This window comes from Denticeps clupeoides, unplaced genomic scaffold (genome assembly GCF_900700375.1).
Source record: "Denticeps clupeoides unplaced genomic scaffold, fDenClu1.1, whole genome shotgun sequence".
Lineage (NCBI taxonomy): Eukaryota > Metazoa > Chordata > Actinopteri > Clupeiformes > Denticipitidae > Denticeps > Denticeps clupeoides.
Genome location: NW_021630089.1, coordinates 256,210 through 278,664, shown reverse-complemented (window position 1 = coordinate 278,664; position 22,455 = coordinate 256,210). Strand labels below are relative to the sequence as shown.

Sequence of the window (22,455 nt, the reverse complement as noted above, 5' to 3'; positions counted from 1 at the left end):
CCTTGCCGAGGAAAGTGACTGGGAAATGTAAATCATGCAGACTCGACCAACCTCATACAGGGACAACCAGCCATGTCTCACTTACATTTACAGCGTTTACCAGACGCCCTTATCCAGAGCGACTTACAGTCAGTAGTTACAGGGACAGTCCCCCCCTGGAGACACTCAGGGTTAAGTGTCTTGCTCAGGGACATGAACCTGGGTTTTACTTGCTAGGCTACTACCCGGGAAGCGGCCCCGTAATCAGAAGGTTGCCAGTTTGGACCCCGATTCACCAAGGTGCCACTGAGGTGCCACTGAGCAAAGCACCGTCCCCACACACTGCTCCCCGGGCGCCTGTCATGGTGTTCACTGCTCACTCAGGGTGATGGTTAAATGCAGAGGACACATTTCACTGTGTGCACCGTGTGCTGTGCTGCTGTGTATCACATGTGACAATCACTTCACTTTCTCTTTCACTTCATGAACCCAATATCGTGTAGGTGAGCAGCTTGTCTCTGAATGTGATCAGGTCTCTCTGTTTATTCTGCGTTTGTGGCGTCTGATGTTCTTTGAACTTCTGTGGTAGCTCTGTGACAGAGTAACTGAACTGAGAACAACAGTGTGTGTGAGTGTTAGTGTGTGTGTGTGAGTGTGTGAGTGTTAGTGTGTGTGTTTGTGTGTTAAAATGTCATTTGCAACCCAGCTGGAGTGAAAATGGTGTTCTGTTGTTTCAGAGCTGGAAATGGAGTCGTCACGTTCAAACATGTTTCAGTCGGTGTGTGTGTGTGTGTGTGTGTGTGTGTGTGTGTGTGTGTGTGTCTGTGTGTGTGATGGAGAGAGAGAGAGAGAGAGAGAGAAATGAACCCAAGCAGCCCTACGGGGTTTAAAATTGCACGTTGACCATGCTGTATGATCTTGGGGTCAGTTTGGGTCAGGGTTAAAGGTCAAGATGAAGATATTGGGACAGAGCTGGTTATGAGGAATCCTTCTTTACATCTCAGAACGTCCTCGTTTCAGTGAGAATGTCCCAGGGGAGGAGAAGGTGCATTATTAAAACTGAACCCTGATCGGCAGCAGTGGATTGACGGGCCTGGCTGAGAAGATAAAGGAAGCTGAGCTGTTTGACCTTTTCCTACAAGAGCTTTCTCACACATTTGTCTGCACGCCCGAGATCCACTTGATGGAGGTGCTACTCTGAACACTCCGATCAGCGAGCGTCTCTGCACGGAGGACGGGTTCTGGTGCCATGATCAACCGTCAGGACACGGGGCAGTGGTGGCCTAGAGGTTAAGGAAGCGGCCCCGTAATCAGAAGGTTGCAGGTTCGAATCCCGATCCGCCAAGGTGCCACTGAGCAAAGCACCGTCCCCACACACTGCTCCCCGGGCGCCTGTCATGGTGCCCACTGCTCACTCAGGGTGATGGTTAAATGCAGAGGACAAATTTCACCGTGTCACCGTGTGCTGTGCTGCTGTGTATCACATGTGACAATCACTTCACTTAATTCATTAATTGATCAGCAGCTGAGGTGAAGGAATGCAGGAATGTTACCTCTGCTCCTGACCACAGTCCTGTGGGGGAGGGACAGACAATCAGCCACCTCCCTGGGGACCAATGAGAGTGCAGCTCCTCTCACTATATGTGTGTGTTAAGATAAGAAGATCCTTTATTAGTCCCACAGGTGGGAAATTTCCCCTCTAATAAACCACCTCTAATCTCATGTTGCTTGTTATTCTCTCTCCTGCTCCAGGTTTTTGTGGGTCTGGTGACATGGCCGTCTCTCTCCAAAAACTATACGCCCACCTCCCTGGACTTTGTCTCGGTTTGTCCCTGATGGTCTTCGTTCCCACCAACCAGTCAGGGTGAGTTCACCAAGCCCCGCCCACACTAGGGGCAGTGGTGGCCTAGCGGTTAAGGAAGCGGCCCCGTAACCAGAAGGTTGCCGGTTCGAATCCCGATCCAAGGTGCCACTGAGGTGCCACTGAGCAAAGCGCCGTCCCCACACACTGCTCCCCGGGCGCCTGTCATGGTGCCCACTGCTCACTCAGCGTGATGGGTTAAACACAGAGGACAAATTTCACTGTGTGCACCGTGTGCTGTGCTGCTGTGTATCACAATGACAATCACTTCACTTTCACTCACTCACTAGGCAGCTGCATTTACAACCAGCAGTTACAGGGACAGTTCCCCTGGAGACACTGGTTGTAAGTGGGGTTTGAACCTGGATCTTCTGGTTCATAGGTGGCTGTTATACCCGCTAGACTACTGACATCCACTTCATGCTGGTCCGCTCTGAACAAAATGTCTGGTTTGATAGAACATCATGGACACACACTCGCACACGCACCCAGGTCACCCTCCAGAGGAGATGTTTCTGGAGCACAGATTTACTTGTCTGCGTTCAGTGCTGGTGGAGTGGAAGGAGGAGGGATGTGAAGTGACACAAGCGTCCCACAACCCCTCCTCCGTTTCATTCAGAGTCCATCGCAAGTCTCCTTGGGGTTTTGCAGTAATTTTATGTGATGGAGGGGAAGGACGACGACTGGAACACTGGTCCAGAGAAAGTCGTGTCCCATCTTCTACACTGTCCAACATCCAGGTGTTCCCAAGGAAAGGTGTGTGTGTGTCAGGGTCTGTTCAGGGTCCAGAACATTTTATTTCCTTGTGGTGGTGAAATATGGAATCTGTGTGTGTGTGTGTGTGTGTGTGTGTGTGGTGTGTGTGTGTGTGTGTGTGTGTGTGTGTGTGTGTAAAGGGGAGTTTGATGGTTAAGAAGCAGAACGACTGAATAATCCTGTTAGACTTCAGAGCAAAATGATTTCTTCAAGCTGCACATTCCTCCATTCAGCAACACTGTCTGTCTGTCCATTTCACTCTCTCTCTCGGGACAAAACTGACTGAAAAAGATGGATTATCAGTAAATAGACAAAAGAAATAAAAAATATATAATCTAAAATGGTAAAAATAATAGAAACTAAATTAATTGTGAATTAAAATGAATATTTCTACAATAATTACTAGTACTAGTTATTACTAGTTACCTGGAGTAATTAGTTATGTTATTTCTAATATTACTATCTTCATTTTCAAGTGGTGGCCTAGTGGGGTCCCCTTGATGAAGGTACTGTCCCCACACACTGCTCAAGGTGACACAGGTGACACCGGGTGCTGTGCTGCAGTGTTTCATAATGACAATCACTTTACTCTCATTTTGAGGACCACCCTCCCCCCAAAAGAGTGATTTGTGTCGTAGGTGGAGGAAACGCGGTGCATTTTATTAATGAAGCCCTGGATGCTGGAATGTCCCCGCGGTGGGAAGCGTCAATTCAGGGTGACTTATTTTACTGGGATCCAGACCAGAGAGGAGTTGCGAGGATTTACATTTCATTTTTTAGTTTCCTTTTTAATATATATATATATTAATATTATAAAACTTCAGCACCGACTTCATTTAACCTCCGTCTTCCCTTTGGGAAAATTGGGAATCCGCAGAGGACCTGGTACGTTCCGTAATTCAAAATGGGTTCGCGAAGAACCAGAGCTGAGAGTAAAGGACGTTTGTTGCTTGTTGGTGAAGGCACGGTGAAGGTTAAGTCCAGTGACATCCATGCGAATGATCGGCCGTCCCCCACGCGGTGGGACACGTTCCAATCCCACTAACGACCTCCTCTGGGCGGAGCCGCGTGGTTCCGAGGCGGCGGATTCATTAACTAATTCAACCGTCAGCTTTCAAGTAGCTAATTGATAATTGGTCCCAGCTGGCATGTGGGCGGAGCTTCTGCCTCGGGCCGCGGCTGCAGGAGGGGACTTGAGGGATGTGGCGTGTTGCTCAGCGTGTGCCGTGTTTGTTCCGTGATCCAGTTCTGTCAGCCAGCCAGACCATTTCAAAGCGGCGCGCTCACTAAACGTCCTCAAAATAGGCCGCTGCATTCATCTTTAACTGCTCTGAGGGAACGTCGTCTCTCTCCCCCGGCACCGACCCAGCTTTCTCCGTTCTAATCCCAATACGTCCCTGTCCTGCACTGAGGATGGACCGGAAGGAACGGAAGAGCTGTCAAACTGGCCTGGAACCGTATGGAGTCGGTTCTCCACCCTGTTCCATGTCCATTTTCTGGTGTCCGGGCCAATGTACGCTGTCAATCAAGACTGATGGGTGGACCGCCCCCTTCGTAAACTGTTCAAGTGGTACTGCAGCATCCAGACATGTTCACATCACGCAGGACCTGTCATGGTCCTGTCACATCAACACCGTGGACTCTGCCACCTCAGACGCCTGAGAGGTTCTCAGGAACCTCTACTCCTGCAGCATACATTTACATTTACAGCATTTATCAGACGCCCTTATCCAGAGCAACTTACAATCAGTAGTTACAGGGACAGTCCCCCTGGAGACACTCAGGGTTAAGTGTCTTGCTCAGGGACACAATGGTAGTAAGTGGGATTTGAACCCGGGTCTTCTGGTTCACAGGCAAGTGTCTTACCCACTAGGCTACTACCACCTACTACCATGACCCATAGAGAGCATCCTGATGGGAAACATCTCAGCCTGGTTCGGGAACAGCACCATGCAAGACAGGCGAGGCCTACAGAGGGTGGTTCCATCAACTGAACGCACAATCTGTACCAAGCTCCCTGACCTTCAATCCATCTACAGCAAGCAGTGCTGGACCAGGGCCAGGAAGATAGTGAAGGACCTCACCCACCCCAACAATGGACTCTTCTCTCTGCTGCGATCAGGGAAGCCATTCTGCTCCCTGGAGTCCAACACAGAGAGAATGAGGAGGAGCTTCTTCCCACAGGCTGTCCGAGCTTCAACAACCACAACACTACATAGACCTCCAATACACTGCAGAACGTTCAAACAACTTCTGGACTCACGTCTTCACTCCACTACAAATATTTCTGTATAAGCATTGAAGTCATTTGCACATCTTCACCCCACTCGTTAAATATAATTTATGTTTAAAAACATTTGTCATTTTTCTTTATATTTGTAATATTGAGGTTACCAGCAGTCGCACAAGCATTTCACACCATGTGTGTGTATGTGACGAATAAAATTACAATTTAAAAATGTGAAATTGGATTTGACGTTATTTAAAAGTCATTTAAACTCTCTATGTATTTGTGTGTGTACTTGTTGATTTGAGCCTGTGGTCCCTCGTTGGCCTGAGGAGGTGGAGTCACCTTCACTGTCACCATCCCACCAGATATCAGCAGAATGCTGGTGTGTGTCGAGTGTCCCTCCAGCGTACAGGACAACTTCACCAGGGACCATCGCTATCATGACCTGTGGAACTTAAACATGCCTCTCTAAAACATGTCATCTCACACAGACGATGTGAGTCCCCGTAAACCATATCTGCGATGTGGTTCTGAGAGCTCCACCAGTTACGGTTCCACAGGTCATGGTTCTGCTTTTCTTTTTCACTGTGCTGGGTTCTGACCACCTGGTTTTATATGCAGGGTCGTGGCTGGACATCGGGAGCCTCTTCCTGATGACAGCAAGGACAACATCACCATCTTCACCAGAATCCTGGACCGGCTGCTGGATGGCTACGATAACCGCCTTCGTCCTGGACTGGGCGGTACGTCTCAACGTGAACGTTCTCCTGGGTCCTGCATATCATTCAGAAGCCGAGAAGGGAACATGAGAGATTGGAGCAGAGAAACACAGAGTCAGATGATGTTCTCAGCGGTGGTGGCCTGACGGGCAAGGAAGCGGACCTGTAATCAGAAGGTCGCTGGTTCGAATCCTGAACCGCCCACGTGCCACTGAGACGCCTGTCACTTCACCGTGACACCGTGTACTGACGTATCACTTAAAAGCAGGTGCTGATGGTGGCGTGTGACACGTTTCCAGCCCACACATTCATACACATACCCGTGGTCAAAAGTTCTGAGAAGGACACAAATACTGTCATGGTTCTCAGTCACCATGGTTATCTGAACAAAAAGGTTATTCCAGGAGCAACTGGACCGTTCTGGTTCCTTGACCACGTTTCACCCTTCCGTTCCAGAGGGCTTTCTCACGTCTGGTAGGGGTAGCAGGTTTCTACGTGGTTTAGGAACCAAGTTCTAGTTCAAATGTAATCCACCTGCCATGGTGCCCGCTGCTCACCAAGGGTGATGGTTAAATACAGAGGACACATTTCGCTGTGTCACCGTGTGCTGTGCTGCAGCGTTTCATAATGACAATGTCAGTTGTTTCTGTGCTGTATTGGAGTATTTTATCATGTTTATCGGGTTTTTTTAAGAGCCACTGCGCCCCGTTCCTTCATTATCAGTGCTGGGGGTTTGTCAGAATTTGTGGGGTTTTGTTTGTCCACCCGCCTCTTGAGGATTGACCACAACTTCTCAGTTGGATTAAGGTTCAGTAGGACCCAAAATTTCAATGATTTATTCCTCGAGCCACTTAGTTCTCATTTTGACCTCATGACAGGGTGGTCCACCATGCTGGGAAAGGCGTTGTTCTTCACCAGACTGTTGTTGGATGGTTGGGAGAAGTTGCTGTCGGAGGAAGTTTTGGTACCGTTCTTTATTCATGGCTGTGTTCTCGGGTAAAATTGTGAGTGAGTTCACTCATGAGACAGGACTGATGGTAGAGCTCACCTTTTGGGATCCAGTGGAGGGAAGGTAGCAGTGTGGTGGTGTGGAGAAGTTGGGAAGGTGCTGCTGGGTTCTGTATTAGTTGTAGAGACCTGAAGGAGCAGATTTTGGGATCCAGTGGAGGTAACGTAGCAGTGTGGTGGTGTGGAGAAGTTGGGAAGGTCCTGCTGTGTTCTGTATTAGTTGTAGAGGCCGGATGGAGCAGATTTTGGGATCCAGTGGAGGGAAGGTAGCAGTGTGATGGTGTGGAGAAGATGGGAATGTGCTGCTGGGTTCTGTATTAGTTGTAGAGACCTGAAGGAGCAGATTTTGGGATCCAGTGGAGGTAACGTAGCAGTGTGGTGGTGTGGAGAAGTTGGGAAGGTCCTGCTGTGTTCTGTATTAGTTGTAGAGGCTGGATGGAGCAGATTTTGGGATCCAGTGGAGGGAAGGTAGCAGTGTGGTGGTGTGGAGAAGTTGGGAAGGTGCTGCTGTGTTCTGTATTAGTTGTAGAGGCCGGATGGAGAAGATTTTGGGATCCAGTGGAGGTAACATAGCAGTGTGGTGGTGTGGAGAAGTTGGGAAGGTCCTGCTGTGTTCTGTATTAGTTGTAGAGGCCGGATGGAGCAGATTTTGGGATCCAGTGGAGGGAAGGTAGCAGTGTGATGGTGTGGAGAAGATGGGAATGTGCTGCTGGGTTCTGTATTAGTTGTAGAGACCTGAAGGAGCAGATTTGGGATCCAGTGGAGGTAACGTAGCAGTGTGGTGGTGTGGAGAAGTTGGGAAGGTCCTGCTGTGTTCTGTATTAGTTGTAGAGGCTGGATGGAGCAGATTTTGGGATCCAGTGGAGGGAAGGTAGCAGTGTGGTGGTGTGGAGAAGTTGGGAAGGTGCTGCTGTGTTCTGTATTAGTTGTAGAGGCCGGATGAAGAAGATTTTGGGATCCAGTGGAGGTAACATAGCAGTGTGGTGGTGTGGAGAAGTTGGGAAGGTCCTGCTGTGTTCTGTATTAGTTGTAGAGGCCGGATGAAGAAGATTTTGGGATCCAGTGGAGGTAACATAGCAGTGTGGTGGTGTGGAGAAGTTGGGAAGGTGCTGCTGGGTTCTGTATTAGTTGTAGAGGCCGGATGGAGAAGATTTTGGGATCCAGTGGAGGTAACGTAGCAGTGTGGTGGTGTGGAGAAGTTGGGAAGGTGCTGCTGGATTCTGTATTAGTTGTAGAGGCCGGATGGAGCAGATTTTGGGATCCAGTGGAGGTAACGTAGCAGTGTGGTGGTGTGGAGACGTTGGGAAGGTGCTGCTGTGTTCTGTATTAGTTGTAGAGGCTGGATGGCAGTCAGAGGTAGACCTGCTAGAAGTAATACAGTGGTGGCCTAGCGGTTAAGGAAGCGGCCCCGTAATCAGAATGTTGCCGGTTCGAATCCCGATCTGCCAAGGTGCCACTGAGGTGCCACTGAGCAAAGCACCGTCCCCACACACTGCTCCCCGGGCGCCTGTCATGGCTGCCCACTGCTCACCAAGGGTGATGGGATAAATGCAGAGGACAAATTTCACTGTGTGCACTGTGTGCTGTGCTGCTGTGTATCACATGTGACAATCACTTCACTTTAAACAATCCAGTCGTGAGATTAAGAAGAATTGAAGGATCTGGGAGGCTTGTGTTGGTAAATCAGCGCGGATTTGTTTCATGTCAAAGAGAAACTTTGCAATTCATCTAATCACTCTTCATAACATTCTAGACTGAAAAATATGCAAACTGTCACAGTAAAAATGGAGCAGCAAACTTTGTGAAAAATAGTATTTGTGTCACTCTGACAACTTTTGGCCACGACTGTACACTCAATTACACACAGACTCACATTCATTTACACATACACACACACACACACACACACACACAGACACACGTAGACACAGACACACATTTACATATACACACACAGACACACACAGACACACATAGACACAGACACACATTTACATATACACACACAGACACACATAGACACAGACACACATTTACATATACACACACACACACAGACACACACAGACACACATAGACACAGACACACATTTACATATACACACACAGACACACACAGACACACATAGACACAGACACACACAGACACACATAGACACAGACACACATTTACATATACACACACAGACACACACAGACACACATAGACACAGACACACATTTACATATACACACATAGACACACACACACACAGACTCTGCTGTATCATGTAGAACTTTGATTTTGTTTTCTTTCGTCTGTTCCACCAGAAAGCGTGACAGAGGTGGGAACTAACATTTACGTGACCAGTTTTGGACCCGTGTCGGACACTGACATGGTAAGTTGATGTCCCCTCGGTCCTAAGTGTATGAGATGAAGAGTTGGGATGAGGAATGAGAGAATTCGAGACCAATGCCTTGGATTTTAAGCGAATGACACACTGACACACACACTCACACACACTCAGACACTAACACACACCCTTGTTCTCATCTGTCTGTGTCAGGTCGCATGATGATGAGATGTTTTACTTAAAATTGAACGATACAGAATGGACAGGAAGTGATGTGGAATCTGCAGGCAACAGTAGATGTTTCCCTGATGCCCATATGGACCTGTAAGACTCCAGCTGTGCTTAGTTGTGTGGAGATGTCCATACTCCCAGACCTGTTCACCACGTTGAGCTGCTTCAGAAGAGTTTTTATTTACATTTACAGTATTTACCAGACGCCCTTATCCAGAGCGCCTTACAGTCAGGAGTTACAGGGACAGTCCCCCCTGGAGACACTTGGTCTACCATTCGCAGCAGTGGGACCTTCTTATCACACGTATCCTCTCCTCCCTGGTTGTAGCTCCCCTCTGAGTTGGAATTCACCTGCTCTAATAGAAGAGACAAAGTCTTGGTTATTGTCCTTAACAAAGAGCAGCAGGTCTGATGGACCGTTGTTGCTCTGTCCAATGAGCAAAAGTGAGTGAAGGAGAACAGGAGATGTAGGTTCTGGTCATATGAGGGTCACCACAGAGACCTGAACTTCATCCCTTTTCACATCGCAGCTCAGTGAATATGAAATAATCTGCACTGGACCAGTGTGCATGCTGCCCAATCAGCTTTGTTGCCATGACGACAGAGTCGGTACTTGTCTCTCTGCTGTGGTACTGCATTTCGGTGTGGAACAGAAAGCTCGTGTCGTTTCCTGAGACCTTGTGCACCCAGCTGTGTTCATCACGATGGTCATCATTTGTGTTCATCTTCTCGCTTATTGTGTGCAAGGCCTTACTTGCCGTGCGTGTGGACGAGCGGTGACTGACTGCTGTAGGTGGAGAACATCTCTGAGTACAGCATGGGGGCCTGATCCACACTTACACATGCATAGATGTGTCAAGAATGTGATTCCTCATTTGCTGTAACACACTGTGAAGATGGATGGTTTGTGCCTGGTGGCGTGTAGCTTTACTCTGCTCATATCTGATGATGTCAGCATTAAATCTGAACATAACTGCTGTGCAAACATGCAGGGATGGAAGAATCTGAAGGAGGGTGAAGTGAAAGTGCTGCAGAATTAGTTCTGCGACCATCACACTGAAGCAGTTGGTTTCTCTACACTCGTGTCCAAAACTCGTGTACAAACAATACAAAAATGTATAAATACATTATAATTTTTCTTCGTCTAGCACCTAACAATCCCCGAGCATGCTCTTCAATGACAAGTCTGAGCCTTATCAGGGCTCTTAGTTTGTAAACTCAATATTCTACAGAAATCGAATGAGAATTGCTGGTGTCTTCCTATTGTAAGTCGCTTTGGATAAAAGCGTCTGCTAAATAAAGTAAAGTAAAGTAAAGTTCTGTTCCCTGCTTCAGTGTTTTTAGATCTTTATGTCTTTAAGTACAATTAGAAGGTTTCCGGTTCGAATCCCGATCCGCCGAGATGCCACTGAGTAAAGCACACGCTGCTCCCCGGGCGCCTGTCATGGTGCCCACTGTCACCAAGGGTGATGGTTAAATACAGAGGACACGTTTCACCGTGTCACCGCGTGCTGTGCTGCAGTGTGTCACAATGAGGATCCATGTGAGTCTTCTATGGAGTTGTTCCTTGTGCCCAGAGAAGTATGAGGAGTGTCTGTAAAGCCCACATTGTGTTCTATACACTCACTCATCAATCAGAGGTTAAAATCAGAGGTATTTTTCTTCACATCTCTGCTTTAATGGCTTCACATCTAATATTTTATTTAAATGCATTCACATGCTCAGCTGAGGGATTTAAAGTTAAAATGATGCTTCAGGAATTCCAGCTCAGCCCGGTGACAGTATAAAAATGAGGACACGAGGACATGTGCAGAACTTGATGACAGCCTGTAAAAAACCTCGGATTGGGAATCCCGTCAGTCTGAGTGTAGTTGTGTGTTTCCATGAGGACACCGGGGAGGCTGGAGTGGGTGGAGATCAGGCCTCCGTCGTTGTCTCTGCGTGACATGTCCTCCAGGGCAGCAGAATGAGGTCAGGGACCGAGCCGGGACGCCCTGGATGTGCTTCTTTCTGAGTGCTGCTGTTGATGAAGGATGGTGACACGGTCATGTAAGAGACCCTGTCACCACCATTACTGCTTTTCTGAGTGCGTTTGAAGACGGGAAATCAAGTTTTTATAGATCCTCAGGAGGACGATCACTCTGTTCCTTCAGCTTTTAGTCTTTCTGTTTCCGAATGCAATCAAAGATGAGAGGAGAAGGAGGAACTGGGAATTGGCTTTGGTTCAGTAAAGAATAAACTAGAAGATAAAGTGTGTATTTTAAGGAAACAGGCTTTGAAGAGCTTTAACATCCCTCCAGTTTCCAAACCCACACACACACACACACACACACACACACACACACACACACACACACCCAGACACGCACACACACACACACACACACACACACACACACAGAGCGAAATTTAAATCTGTGCTCGTGCAGCTCGCCGGATTAAAGTTGAGTTCATATCAGACCCAGTTTAAAGTTCTCTGGTTTCCCACTGATCTTCTCTTCATAATGAACTCTTTCCACGATTGTAAAAATACGATCGTTCAGTGAATCCTGCTCTTAAAGCATGAAAATGAGGATGAGGATGAGGAAGAGCTGCTGCTGTTCCCGCTTGTGATGCTGTGTGTTTTGTCGCCTCATGAATTAGGAACATCCCTGCGGTTGAATTATTCATCCCTCCCTTCTTTGTTTTTCAGTTTATAGGTTTTATTAATGCGAGCAGCAAACTGACTGTAGGCTGTAGACTTTATCAAAAGCACCAGAAGAAGGAAGCAGGAGGACATGGCTGTAGAGAGGGTCTCCCTGGACTCTGTATCATTCAGGAACAATCTGGGCACCTTCTGTTCTGTGGACGCCTGGTCTTTGTTTATAAATTGTAGACTGAAGCTCTTGGCAGCATTGTGAGGACAGGAATTTATGGGGGTTTATCATCTGATATCAACAATTACAGCTCTGCAGACACGAGAACAGTGGAGATAGGTGGGGCAGCTCCGCCCGGTTAATCTGAATGCAGTGGGCTGTTCAGGGTGGCAAACCCCAGAATCACCACTCACCCCCCATGTTCAAAGAGGTTTGACTTTATTACTGCAGCTGCAGAAGCTCACAGATGCTTTCAGAGGGACAGCTGAACTCTGAACCTCCTCCATGTGTCTCCTCTGTCTTTGCAGGAGTACACCATCGACGTATTTTTCCGCCAGAGCTGGAGGGATGAGAGGCTGAAGTTTGACGGGCCGATGCAGGTTCTCCCCCTCAACAACCTGCTGGCCAGCAAGATCTGGACACCAGACACGTTCTTCCACAACGGGAAGAAATCGGTTGCCCACAACATGACCACGCCCAACAAACTCCTCCGGCTGGTGGACAACGGGACGCTGCTGTACACCATGAGGTGGGAATCGGTGGTGCCTCTTCAGACACTTCTACTCTGTTCAGCTGCTGCTTCTCATCTGGCGTTGCTGATTCATACAACTGTGAAAATTCATACCGTGTTTGCGAATAACGTGGCCTAAAGGTAAAATTAATAAGGAGAATAGCAACGGATCTAAGCCAGAGGTTTGTAGAACCAAACTCCATTTTACTAGGTCAAGAGGGTGGTAGTAGCCTAGTAGGTAACACACTCACCTATGAACCAGAAGACCCAGGTTCAAATCCCACTTACTACCATTGTGTCCCTGAGCAGGACACTTAACCCTGAGTGTCTCCAGGGGGGGACTGTCCCTGTAACTACTGATTGTAAGTCGCTCTGGATAAGGGCGTGTGGTAAATGCAGTAAATGTAAGAAGAATCACCATTAATGATGATACCTGGTCTAAATCCCAACTGAGATACGCCATGAATGTTGTATCTGGGTAGGTACACACTTTTCTAAAACTTCCGATATAAACGGGAGGTTGGATGAATATCAAGTATCCGTGTCGGTCTTATTCCTGGTTATTATTTTTGTTCTGAGACATACGATGATGAAGCGCATCTTAGATCTTAAGGAGGCTCTCCTTCCATGCTAATCTGGATTTTTGGATGAAATGGTTTTTAAGGCGGTCTGTCCTGGATTTCAGTGCTCTGTATCTCTGTATCTGCCAGGATGTACCGAGTCCTGTGGAATGTCGAGTGTAAATTTGTTCCAGGGTGTGGAGGGGGCAGCCAGTTGCTATTTACGCTGACCTAATGACCCCGTGGAATGACGTAAGTCCACTTTCTATGGACCAGGGGTAAAAGGCGAGGAGCAGAGTCCTGAGGAGATGTTTTTTCCTGAGAATTTCAGCACTTCCTTGGTGTTGGCGCTCCAGGTCAAGTGGTCCAGCTCATTTGTTTTTGTGGTGTTGAGGATCACCACTCGGACCTCCTCCCTTAACCTTCTTTGCCCGAGATGAGTCCAACCAATCTTGCGTCATCCGCGAATTAGATGATCTTGTTGGTGGGGTGTGAGTGTGTCGAGGAGCAGACTGCACCCCTGCAGTGTCACACTGCTGAGGCTGAGAGCAGTGAAGGTGTGGGGACCCAGCCTGACCCTCAAAAAGCGAACCTGCCGTTACCCCTGGTGGCTGAGGAGTGTTGCTCCTCAGGTGGTCCTCTATCCTCCAGCTGTACGCTGCCATGGCTTCTCGGATGCCTCTCTTCAGATTGGCTCTGGATGTCCTATCTCCAGACCTGAAAACATTCAGCAGGCTTCAGACCTCCCACGTCATTCAGGGGTTCCTGTTACGATAAGTCTTGCATTTGTCCCTGGTGATATAGTCTGTGCAGAACCTGATGTTCTGCTGATGTTCTGAACCAGGACTGCTGTAGGGTGGTTCTCCATGTCCTGGTGTCCAAAATCCTACGTCGGTTCTCTGGAAGCAGTCCTGCGGCTATTGGGAGGCATCCTCAGGCCATGTGGTGAAGGTCCGGATTGTGATGTATGTAGGGATCAGAAGACAGGCCAAGATGTGCTACGGGTCTAGTTCACATCTGTATCGAATCAGGATCTATATTTGATCACATTTCTACCAAGTCGTGATCTATATTACTAGCTGATAGAGTTCATCTTTCAGCACTAGTGTTACGTTTGGTAGACCCTCTCATCCAGAGTGCTTAAAAATATCCAATCATTTAGTTCACTAGGAACCGATCTGTAGATACAGAAGGTGTGGTAGTAACCTAGTAGGTCCCAAGTCCCAGGTTCAAACCCCACTTAGTACTACTGTGTCCCTGAGAAAGACACTTAACTACTGATTGTAAGGTGCTCTGGATAAGGGTGTCTGGTAAATGCTGTAAATTGTTCCCTCTTCTATTGCGCTGTTGCTGTGGGTGATGAAAAGTATCATCTGATTGGTGCTTTTCTTATCTGCTCCTGAGCGTGCGTCTGCAGAATGTGTGGAGCTGATGGGCTGATGGCACTAGATCAGTGACTGAGCACCAACATTCTGGATCTCCAGAGCTTGGCAGTCTGGCTGTGTGGAGGCTGGCTGTCCAGATTTGACACGAATGTGAAATAAATATAAAGCGGAGCTGGGACTGATGCAGGCATCACCCTAGAGCCCTTCAGAGCGCAGCTGGCGCTAGACAGAGCAGGATGGACGAAGACACACCTGCTGCAGCCGTGCTTTTACGGTTAATGTTACGCGTAGGATTTTACTCTTACACGTTCTTTCACATTTACAGCATCTGCAGCAACTAACAAGTCTGTTTCCCACTAGGCTGCGACCATCATCATGCAACATCATCACTGAGTACAACTAATGTGTGTGTGTGTGTGTGTGTGTGTGTAGTGTTTAGTTAAAGCAGTGTTGTTTGTACTCAGTCAGGCTGCTCGGACGTGTCTTTAATTTTTCATATGAGGTCCAGCGCTGCTCCTGCAGGACGTTGCTCTAATTAGGGCCCTGGGCTCTGTTTTAATGATGTTTGGACACGTCCAGCGCTGCCTCCATGTTCCCAGTCCTGCAGCAATTAGCAGCAGTGTGGCTGCACCAGTCTGCTCTTGCTCTCATGTTCTTGTGTGTGTTTGTAAGACCATCTTACTGTTCGGCCGATGAGGAAGTTTTAACATCCATCTGCCCTTAATGACGTGGGAAGATCAGAGGAACAGCGGCTGGAAGGTTCTTGTCTCCATTTCAACATGGTATTCCGACAATGCCGCTTCAGAAGCTGGAGATACCAAGGCAGCTGACCTGCTCTTACCATCACCTGCAGACATCATATTCCTCCACCACGTTCCTTTAGATGTAGCTTCAACCCTCCTGCTCTGTCCTGGACTGCTAGTTCCATGTTGGTTTATGCTGTGGAAGGTTTGTGTTCTGCACCCATCCTGCTGGTTGGGATAATGACAGATACTGTGGGGACAAAAGAAAAAGAGCCTTTCTGTCGCTCAACTGACTGTTACCTGGGTAACAGCTGTGAGAGACGTTCTTGCCTGTCTCCATAACAACGTACCACTTCCTCTCTGCTCCATTCTTAGTGGTTGGCCATGATGGGCTGGTGACCAGAGGTCACATGGCCTTTAAATATGAATACGAATGAAACCACCGAACTGAGAGAATGTCCCTCCCCCCTTCATTCCCCCAGACTGACCATCCATGCCGAGTGTCCCATGCACCTGGAGGATTTCCCTATGGACGCCCATGCCTGTCCCCTGAAGTTTGGCAGCTGTGAGTGTCACGCGCACGCACACACACACACACACACACACACACACACACATCTGTGGTGAGTGTGTGTGTGTTGACCTGATGGTGGAGCTGGAAGTGGGACGCCTCCATCTTGTGAGGATTAATTGAGTCTGAAGGAGGCGGTGGCTCCCGGGTCCTGATCATTTTGTGCACTGAGAGGCCCTGACATGCCTGACCTTTTCTGGGCTTTTCTACTCGAGCCGGGCGGTGTGCGCTGGCAGCTGTGAAAATGGGAGCTCTGTTCACAGTCATGCACCTCATCAGCAATTACAATAAATTATGGATGAAGCGGCATTAAAGCTGCAGCCCGTAGCATTTGATTTATGGCCGTCCAGCAGAATAAACCGGAAACGTTTTTGGCCGTGTGTGTGTGTGGGGGGTTTATACCTTTCCTCTCTCTTCGTCCCTGATTAGATGCCTACACCAACGATGAGGTGGTCTACATCTGGAGTCATGACGCAGAACGTTCCGTGTCTGTGGCTCCAGACGGGTCCCGTCTGAACCAGTATGACCTACTGGGACACGTCATTGGGAAAGAGATCATCAGCTCGAGTACAGGTACACGCACCGTCGGTCAGTAGCCTGTCCGTGGTGGGTGTGTGCAGCTGGACGTTCCTTCACTGGGGCTGTGTGTTTCAGGAGAGTACGTAGTGATGACCACATACTTCCATCTGAAGAGGAAGATCGGATACTTTGTGATCCAGACGTATCTCCCCTGTATTATGACCGTCATCTTGTCTCAGGTGTCCTTCTGGCTGAACCGGGAGTCAGTTCCGGCGCGGACCGTCTTCGGTAAGTCCAAAACTACCAAATCAGTTCGGAACCATGTTGCTCAAACATTTAAAGTGCCTGTATGGTCGTTATTTGATACGTTTTGCTTGTATGCGTTGTGTGTGGGTTCCTGCTGCATTTCCAGGTCCAGTTCTGGAGATCAGATGAGGTTGGTAGGGTGGTAGTAGCCTTTACTTTACTTTACTTTACTTTACTTTACTTTACTTTACTTTACTTTACTTTACTTGGCAGACGCTTTTATCCAAAGTGACTTACAGGAGGACGACGCCAGCAATTCTCATTCGGTTTCTATAGATTTTGAGTTTACAAACTGCGAGCCGTGATAAGGCCCAACTTGTCAGGAACAGAACACGCGGGGAATTGTTAAGTGCTGAATAAATAATTTTTTTTTTCATTTTGTACAGTGTGTGGGTAAGTGTTAGATTTGTCTGAATAACTGATTAATCTGGGTAACACTCGTCTATGAACCAGAAGACCCAGGTTCAAGTCCCACTTACTACCATCATGTCCCCGAGCAGGACACTTAACCCTGAGTGCCTCCAGGGGGGGACTGTCCCTGTAACTACTGACTGTAAGTCGCTCTGGATAAGGCCGTCTGGTAAATGCTGTAAATGTTCTGTGTGGGTGTGTCCATGACTCTCACTCGTACAGGAGCTCTTTAATTAATGAGCCGGTGCTACGTCAAGATTGTTCTGTTTCTAATTCCAGATGTGACGTGTGATTTATGACTCTTGCTGAGATATTAACACCCAGTCAGTTCCTACTTACAGCCACACTGTGAGAAAATGAAAACTGAAAATAGTAAAAGTGAAGTGATTGTCATTGTGAAACACAGCGGCACAGCACACGTTGACACCATTACCCTTGGAGAGCAGTGGGCAGCCATGCACACAGTGGTGGCCTAACGGATAAGGAAGCGGCCCCGTAATCAGAAGGTCGCCGATTCGAATCCACTGAGGTCCCCTTGATGAAGGTACCGTCCCCACACACTGCTCCCCGGGCGCCTGTCATGGTGCCCACTGTCACTAGTTAAATACAGAGGACACATTGCACAGTGTCACCGTGTGCTGTGCTGCAGTGTTTCACAATGACAATAACTTCACTTTCAATGAAAGGCAAAAGTGAAGGCGAAGAACTCTGGGACTGTTGACACTGGACACCATTTCTGATGTTCCCCTCTCATCTGTGCAGGTGTGACCACAGTCCTCACCATGACAACGCTGAGCATCAGTGCCAGAAACTCGTTGCCCAAAGTGGCCTACGCCACTGCCATGGACTGGTTCATGGCTGTCTGCTACGCCTTTGTTTTTTCTGCCCTCATCGAGTTCGCCACTGTCAACTACTTCACCAAGCGCAGCTGGGCCTGGGATGGCCAGAAGGAGGCTCAAGAGATGCGGGTGAGTGTGTGTGTGAGACTGTTCACCGTAACATTCTGATTACTGTAACGTTCATTTCTATTTCACATTCCGTTCAGTGTAACATGAATTTCAATGTAACATTACACTCATTTTTTATGTAATGTTCTGTTCACTGCAAACATTTATGTCTATGGAGCATTCTGGTTGCTGTAACGTTCATTTCTCACTGTAATGTTTATTTCTATAGTAATGTAACACTTGTTTCTATGTAATGAAACATTATTTTCTCTGTAACATTCTGATCACTGTAATGTTCACTTCTATAGTTACATAATGCTACTTTCTATGTAATGTAACATTATTTTCTCTGTAACATTCGAATCGCTGTAATGTTCACTTCTATAGTAACATAACGCTTGTTTCTATGTAATGTAACATTCTTTTCTCCATAACATTCAATAGTAACATAATGCTCATTTCTATGTAATGTAACATTCTTTTCTCCATAACATTCAATGGTAACATAATGCTCATTTCTATGTAATGTAACATTCTTTTCTCCAAAACATTCTAATCACTGTAACATTCATTTCTATGTAATATTCTGATAACTGTGACATTTAAATGAATAACTTTTGGTTTAATGTGAAGCTCAGTTTTATGTACATTTTTTCCGAAGTTTTTTTTCTCAGCTTCTATTTTTGTCATTTCAGAGACGAGAATCAGCTTCTCTCTCCAAGAAGACCAACAACACCTTCAACATCGTAGGAACAACCTACACCATGAATGTGGCCAAGGACCCAGGCCTCACCACAATCTCCAAAAGCGCCCAGCCCCCCTGCCACCCACCCCCGGCGCCGGTACGTCTGCCCCGGATGGACGGAGAATACGTGTCTGATGGAGTGAAGAAATCCTACAACCGCGTCAGCAAGGTGGACAAGATCTCCAGAATCATCTTCCCTGTCCTTTTCTTCATCTTCAACTTGGCGTACTGGGCCACATACGTCAACCGCAAACCAACCATCATGAAGTCCAACCCACAGAAATGAAACAGTGTTAAACCATGAAGTGACAGGAAGCACTGCAGGCCCAGAACATCTAGGTGCAATCGTTGTTCATTCATTTCACCCTCAACACCACATCATTAGACTTCAGACACACACACACACACACACACACACACACACACGGGACCTGTCAGCTCGATGTGATGATGCCTGATGATGACACCCAGACTCACCCTGAGAGAGTAACCGAGAGGAACTGTGTGAAATTCCCTTCCTTCAGGCTCCACAGGTGTACCTGCACCTGGTTGTTGAATTGCATTAGACTGTTCATACTGTGTGTGTGTGTGTGTGTGTGTGTGTGGTGGGAGGGAGTGTGAAACAGTGTGTGCCAGGCCCATCTGCTCCGTGTTCTCAGCCTCATCGCTGTTGGATAAACATGAAGAAGCTGCGTCTCAACAATCCTCCTCCACAGTGGACAGTGTGAGTGGGACGCTGTGTCACCCTACTGAGACGGGACTTATTACCATTTACACACACATCTATACCCACCCCGTGTCTATCCAGATAAGATGTCCACTTCAGCTTGTAGGTCCTTCCCATCTGCTGTCCATTCAGATGATGACCAACACACACTGAACACCAGCAGCTGGACTAGAGACACGCCGGCTGCAGGGTGCATGTGTTTCTGAGGTATCGGTAGATTTAGGATTAGAAATGTAGAGGTATTTTAACATCTTGCACACTTATTACATACTGTCTTCACTACATAGAACTACTAATGTGAGTCTGTGTGTGTGTGTGTGTGTGTGTGTGTGTGAACCTCATTACTGCATCAGCAAAGATGCGCCATGACAATCCAGGCCACGTCTTCTTTCATTGGACCAGTGGATTTTGTCTCCTGCTGGCTGCCCCGCCCACAGGGAACCATGGCTCTTGTTAATGAAACATATCGGAGGAGAATATTTATATAGAAATGCATACACGTATATGAGGAGTATATTGACTTTGTAAACAGTATTATGTCACCTTCAGTAAACCTTCAGCAGAGAGACGTTAGCCCAGTAAAACCAGCTCTGCTCTTTTTACTCTAGTCCACTCAGCAGACTGTGTGTGTGTGTGTGTGTGTGTGTGTGTGTGTGTGTGTGTGTGCGTGCACACAGGGCCCACCTGCCATTGCATGACCCTCCGAGCCTTTTGGTGTCTTGCAGTTTTTGTGCTCTTCATGTTTCTTCATGCTTGATGCTCTGTGTTCTGATGATGAGTCCATTGATGGACCAACGACCAGAACGCGGTGAGAGAGAACAGCAAAAACTGCCAGTGTGCCGGACCCTTCAGCGCTGAGCTCCGAGCCCATCTGTAGTGAAACACTGTGATCTTGGGGGAGCAGAACACGGAACGCTGGAGGAAATCAGGGATTGAGAGCTGTCTGCACATCAGACCATTCTACTTGCTGCTGTGCCACAGCCATACGTCACCATGATTGCCAAATTATTTTCAGTGCCAAATGACCTTTGCTGTAAGTATAGAGAAATGATTTGCCTAAGGATATTGCATGGTTTATGAGTTTGTGTCTTGCTGTTTCTGTGTCAATTGTTTCCTTCTTTTGCATCTAACTGCCTTTGGAGTTTTGCCATTTTATGGAAAAGGTTTCTCAAATTGCATTAGCATAGCTCCAATCAGAGTGAATTAATGATCACGGCTGGTGATGAGGCAGCCAGCTCACACAGTCACGATACTTCAGCACAGCTCTCCTGTCTCCATGAGCAACATCTGAGATGCCTGCTTTTATAAAGCAGAATCTGCCCCATACCCTCCTATCTACCTACCTACCTACCTACCTACCTACCTATCTATCTATCTATCTATCTATCTATCTATCTATCTATCTATCTATCTATCTATCAGTATCTATCAACTTACTGCAGAGCCACTGAGGCCCAGAAGAGAGGTGACCACCTCACTCTGACACCAGTGACCTGTTGATCATTCCTGACCACAGACCCGCACTTATGTTTAATGATCAAGATCGTTTGAGAGTGATGGACTTTTTCTGCAACAGAAAAATAAAAATGTTTTCTTGGTGTCATGCTGTCAAATGTGGAGTTCTCACTGTCTAGATATTAAAGTGTTGATCTTCCTGTTGTTGGGATTATGACAGGATCTTGGGAGAAATGTTGTTCAGAAGCCTTCATGTGTCCAGGCTTTGCTTACTTTACATGAAATAAAGATGCTGTTCTTCAAGTTGAAGTTTATTGCTCACAGTGAAATTCTTCTGAAAATGGGAAAATTCTTCTACACTTCAGATAGATACTAGACACTCACTTTACATTACTCAACCCCTGTAGTACTGCACTTGTCAAGGTTCTCTTGTAATGAAAGTGTAGCTGGGTAGTAGTGCATCTGAAGTGTTAGACATAGTTGTATGTCAGTAGCGCTGTGATAGTGATAGTGATAGTTGTACGTTGTAGATGCTGTTGTATTGAATGTGTAGGTGTGTAGTAGTGCATGTTGCTGTAGTTGTAGTGTGGTGGTAGTTGTAGATGCTGTTGTAGTGCATGTGTAGTTTGTGGTTGTAGGGTGTAGGTTTACTAGTGGTAGTGTAGTTGTAGATGCTGTTGTATAGAATGTGTAGGTGTGTAGTAGTGTATGTTGCTGTAGTTGTAGTGAATGTGTAGTTGTGTAGTAGTGTTGTAGGTTTACTAGTGGTAGTGTAGTTGTAGATGCTGTTGTATTGAATGTGTAGTTTTGTAGTAGTGCATTTTGTTGTAGTTGTAAGTTTGTAGTTGTAGATGTTGTTGTATTGAATGTGTAGTTGTGTAGTAGTGTTGTAGGTTTACTAGTGGTAGTGTAGTTGTAGATGCTGTTGTATTGAATGTGTAGTAGTGTATGTTGCTGTAGTTGTATGTGTGTAGTTGTATGTTGTAGATGCTGTGTAGTGAATGTGTAGTTGTGTAGTAGTGTTGTAGGTTTACTAGTGGTAGTGTAGTTGTAGATGCTGTTGTATTGAATGTGTAGGTGTGTAGTAGTGTATGTTGCTGTAGTTGTATGTTGTAGATGTTGTTATAGTGAATGTGTAGTTGTGTCACAGCCAATACACCTCCACCCACCAGAGAGCACCAGACCAGACAGAGAGACGGCGACCCGGAAGCGGAACGAGAGCGGTGACTCTACGCCCCGCTGACTAGAATCCACGACCACGACCTTTGCCTGCCCCCTTTGTTACGACGATCTCCTGGCGGATTCTACCCCTCGACACCACGACCTTCGCCTGCCATTGACACTGAGTTTGCCCCTTGTGACAAGACGATCTCCCCGCTACCCCCCAAAGCCCTAGTTCCCTCCACGCCACGCTGCGGCGCGTCCACAACTACACTCCCGTCCCAACTCACCTCCGGCCTCCCTCTCCCCGACCAAACGCCTCCGGTCCTCCTCCCCAGCGCGTCCTATGTCTATTCCCCGTGCGACGACTTGTCCCCTTGCTCCCAGCATGCCTGCAAATGCGTCCCCGAACTCCAGCAGTGACAAGTAGTGTTGTAGGTTT

The 22,455-nt window shown here is 47.4% G+C and overlaps 1 protein-coding gene across 2 annotated transcripts in view; it reads left to right on the top strand.

The window, feature by feature from the left end:
• gabra3 (gamma-aminobutyric acid type A receptor subunit alpha3) overlaps positions 1 to 21,161 on the top strand; it is a 23,771-nt gene extending 2,610 nt beyond the window's left edge. The window contains exons 2-11 of one of the 2 annotated variants that reach the window (XR_003748292.1): positions 1,732 to 1,843; positions 5,448 to 5,569; positions 8,864 to 8,931; positions 12,281 to 12,501; positions 15,654 to 15,736; positions 16,172 to 16,315; positions 16,397 to 16,549; positions 17,741 to 17,946; positions 18,621 to 19,275; positions 19,700 to 21,161. Coding sequence is in view for 1 of the 2 variants with exons in the window: in XM_028968681.1 (XP_028824514.1) it covers positions 1,752 to 1,843; positions 5,448 to 5,569; positions 8,864 to 8,931; positions 12,281 to 12,501; positions 15,654 to 15,736; positions 16,172 to 16,315; positions 16,397 to 16,549; positions 17,741 to 17,946; positions 18,621 to 18,956 (1,425 nt within the window). In the remaining variant the exon portion in view is untranslated. Of the gene's footprint in view, positions 1 to 1,731; positions 1,844 to 5,447; positions 5,570 to 8,863; positions 8,932 to 12,280; positions 12,502 to 15,653; positions 15,737 to 16,171; positions 16,316 to 16,396; positions 16,550 to 17,740; positions 17,947 to 18,620 lie in introns of both variants that reach the window. The other variant, XM_028968681.1, reaches the window with a different exon arrangement.
• Positions 21,162 to 22,455: the final 1,294 nt, after the last annotated feature.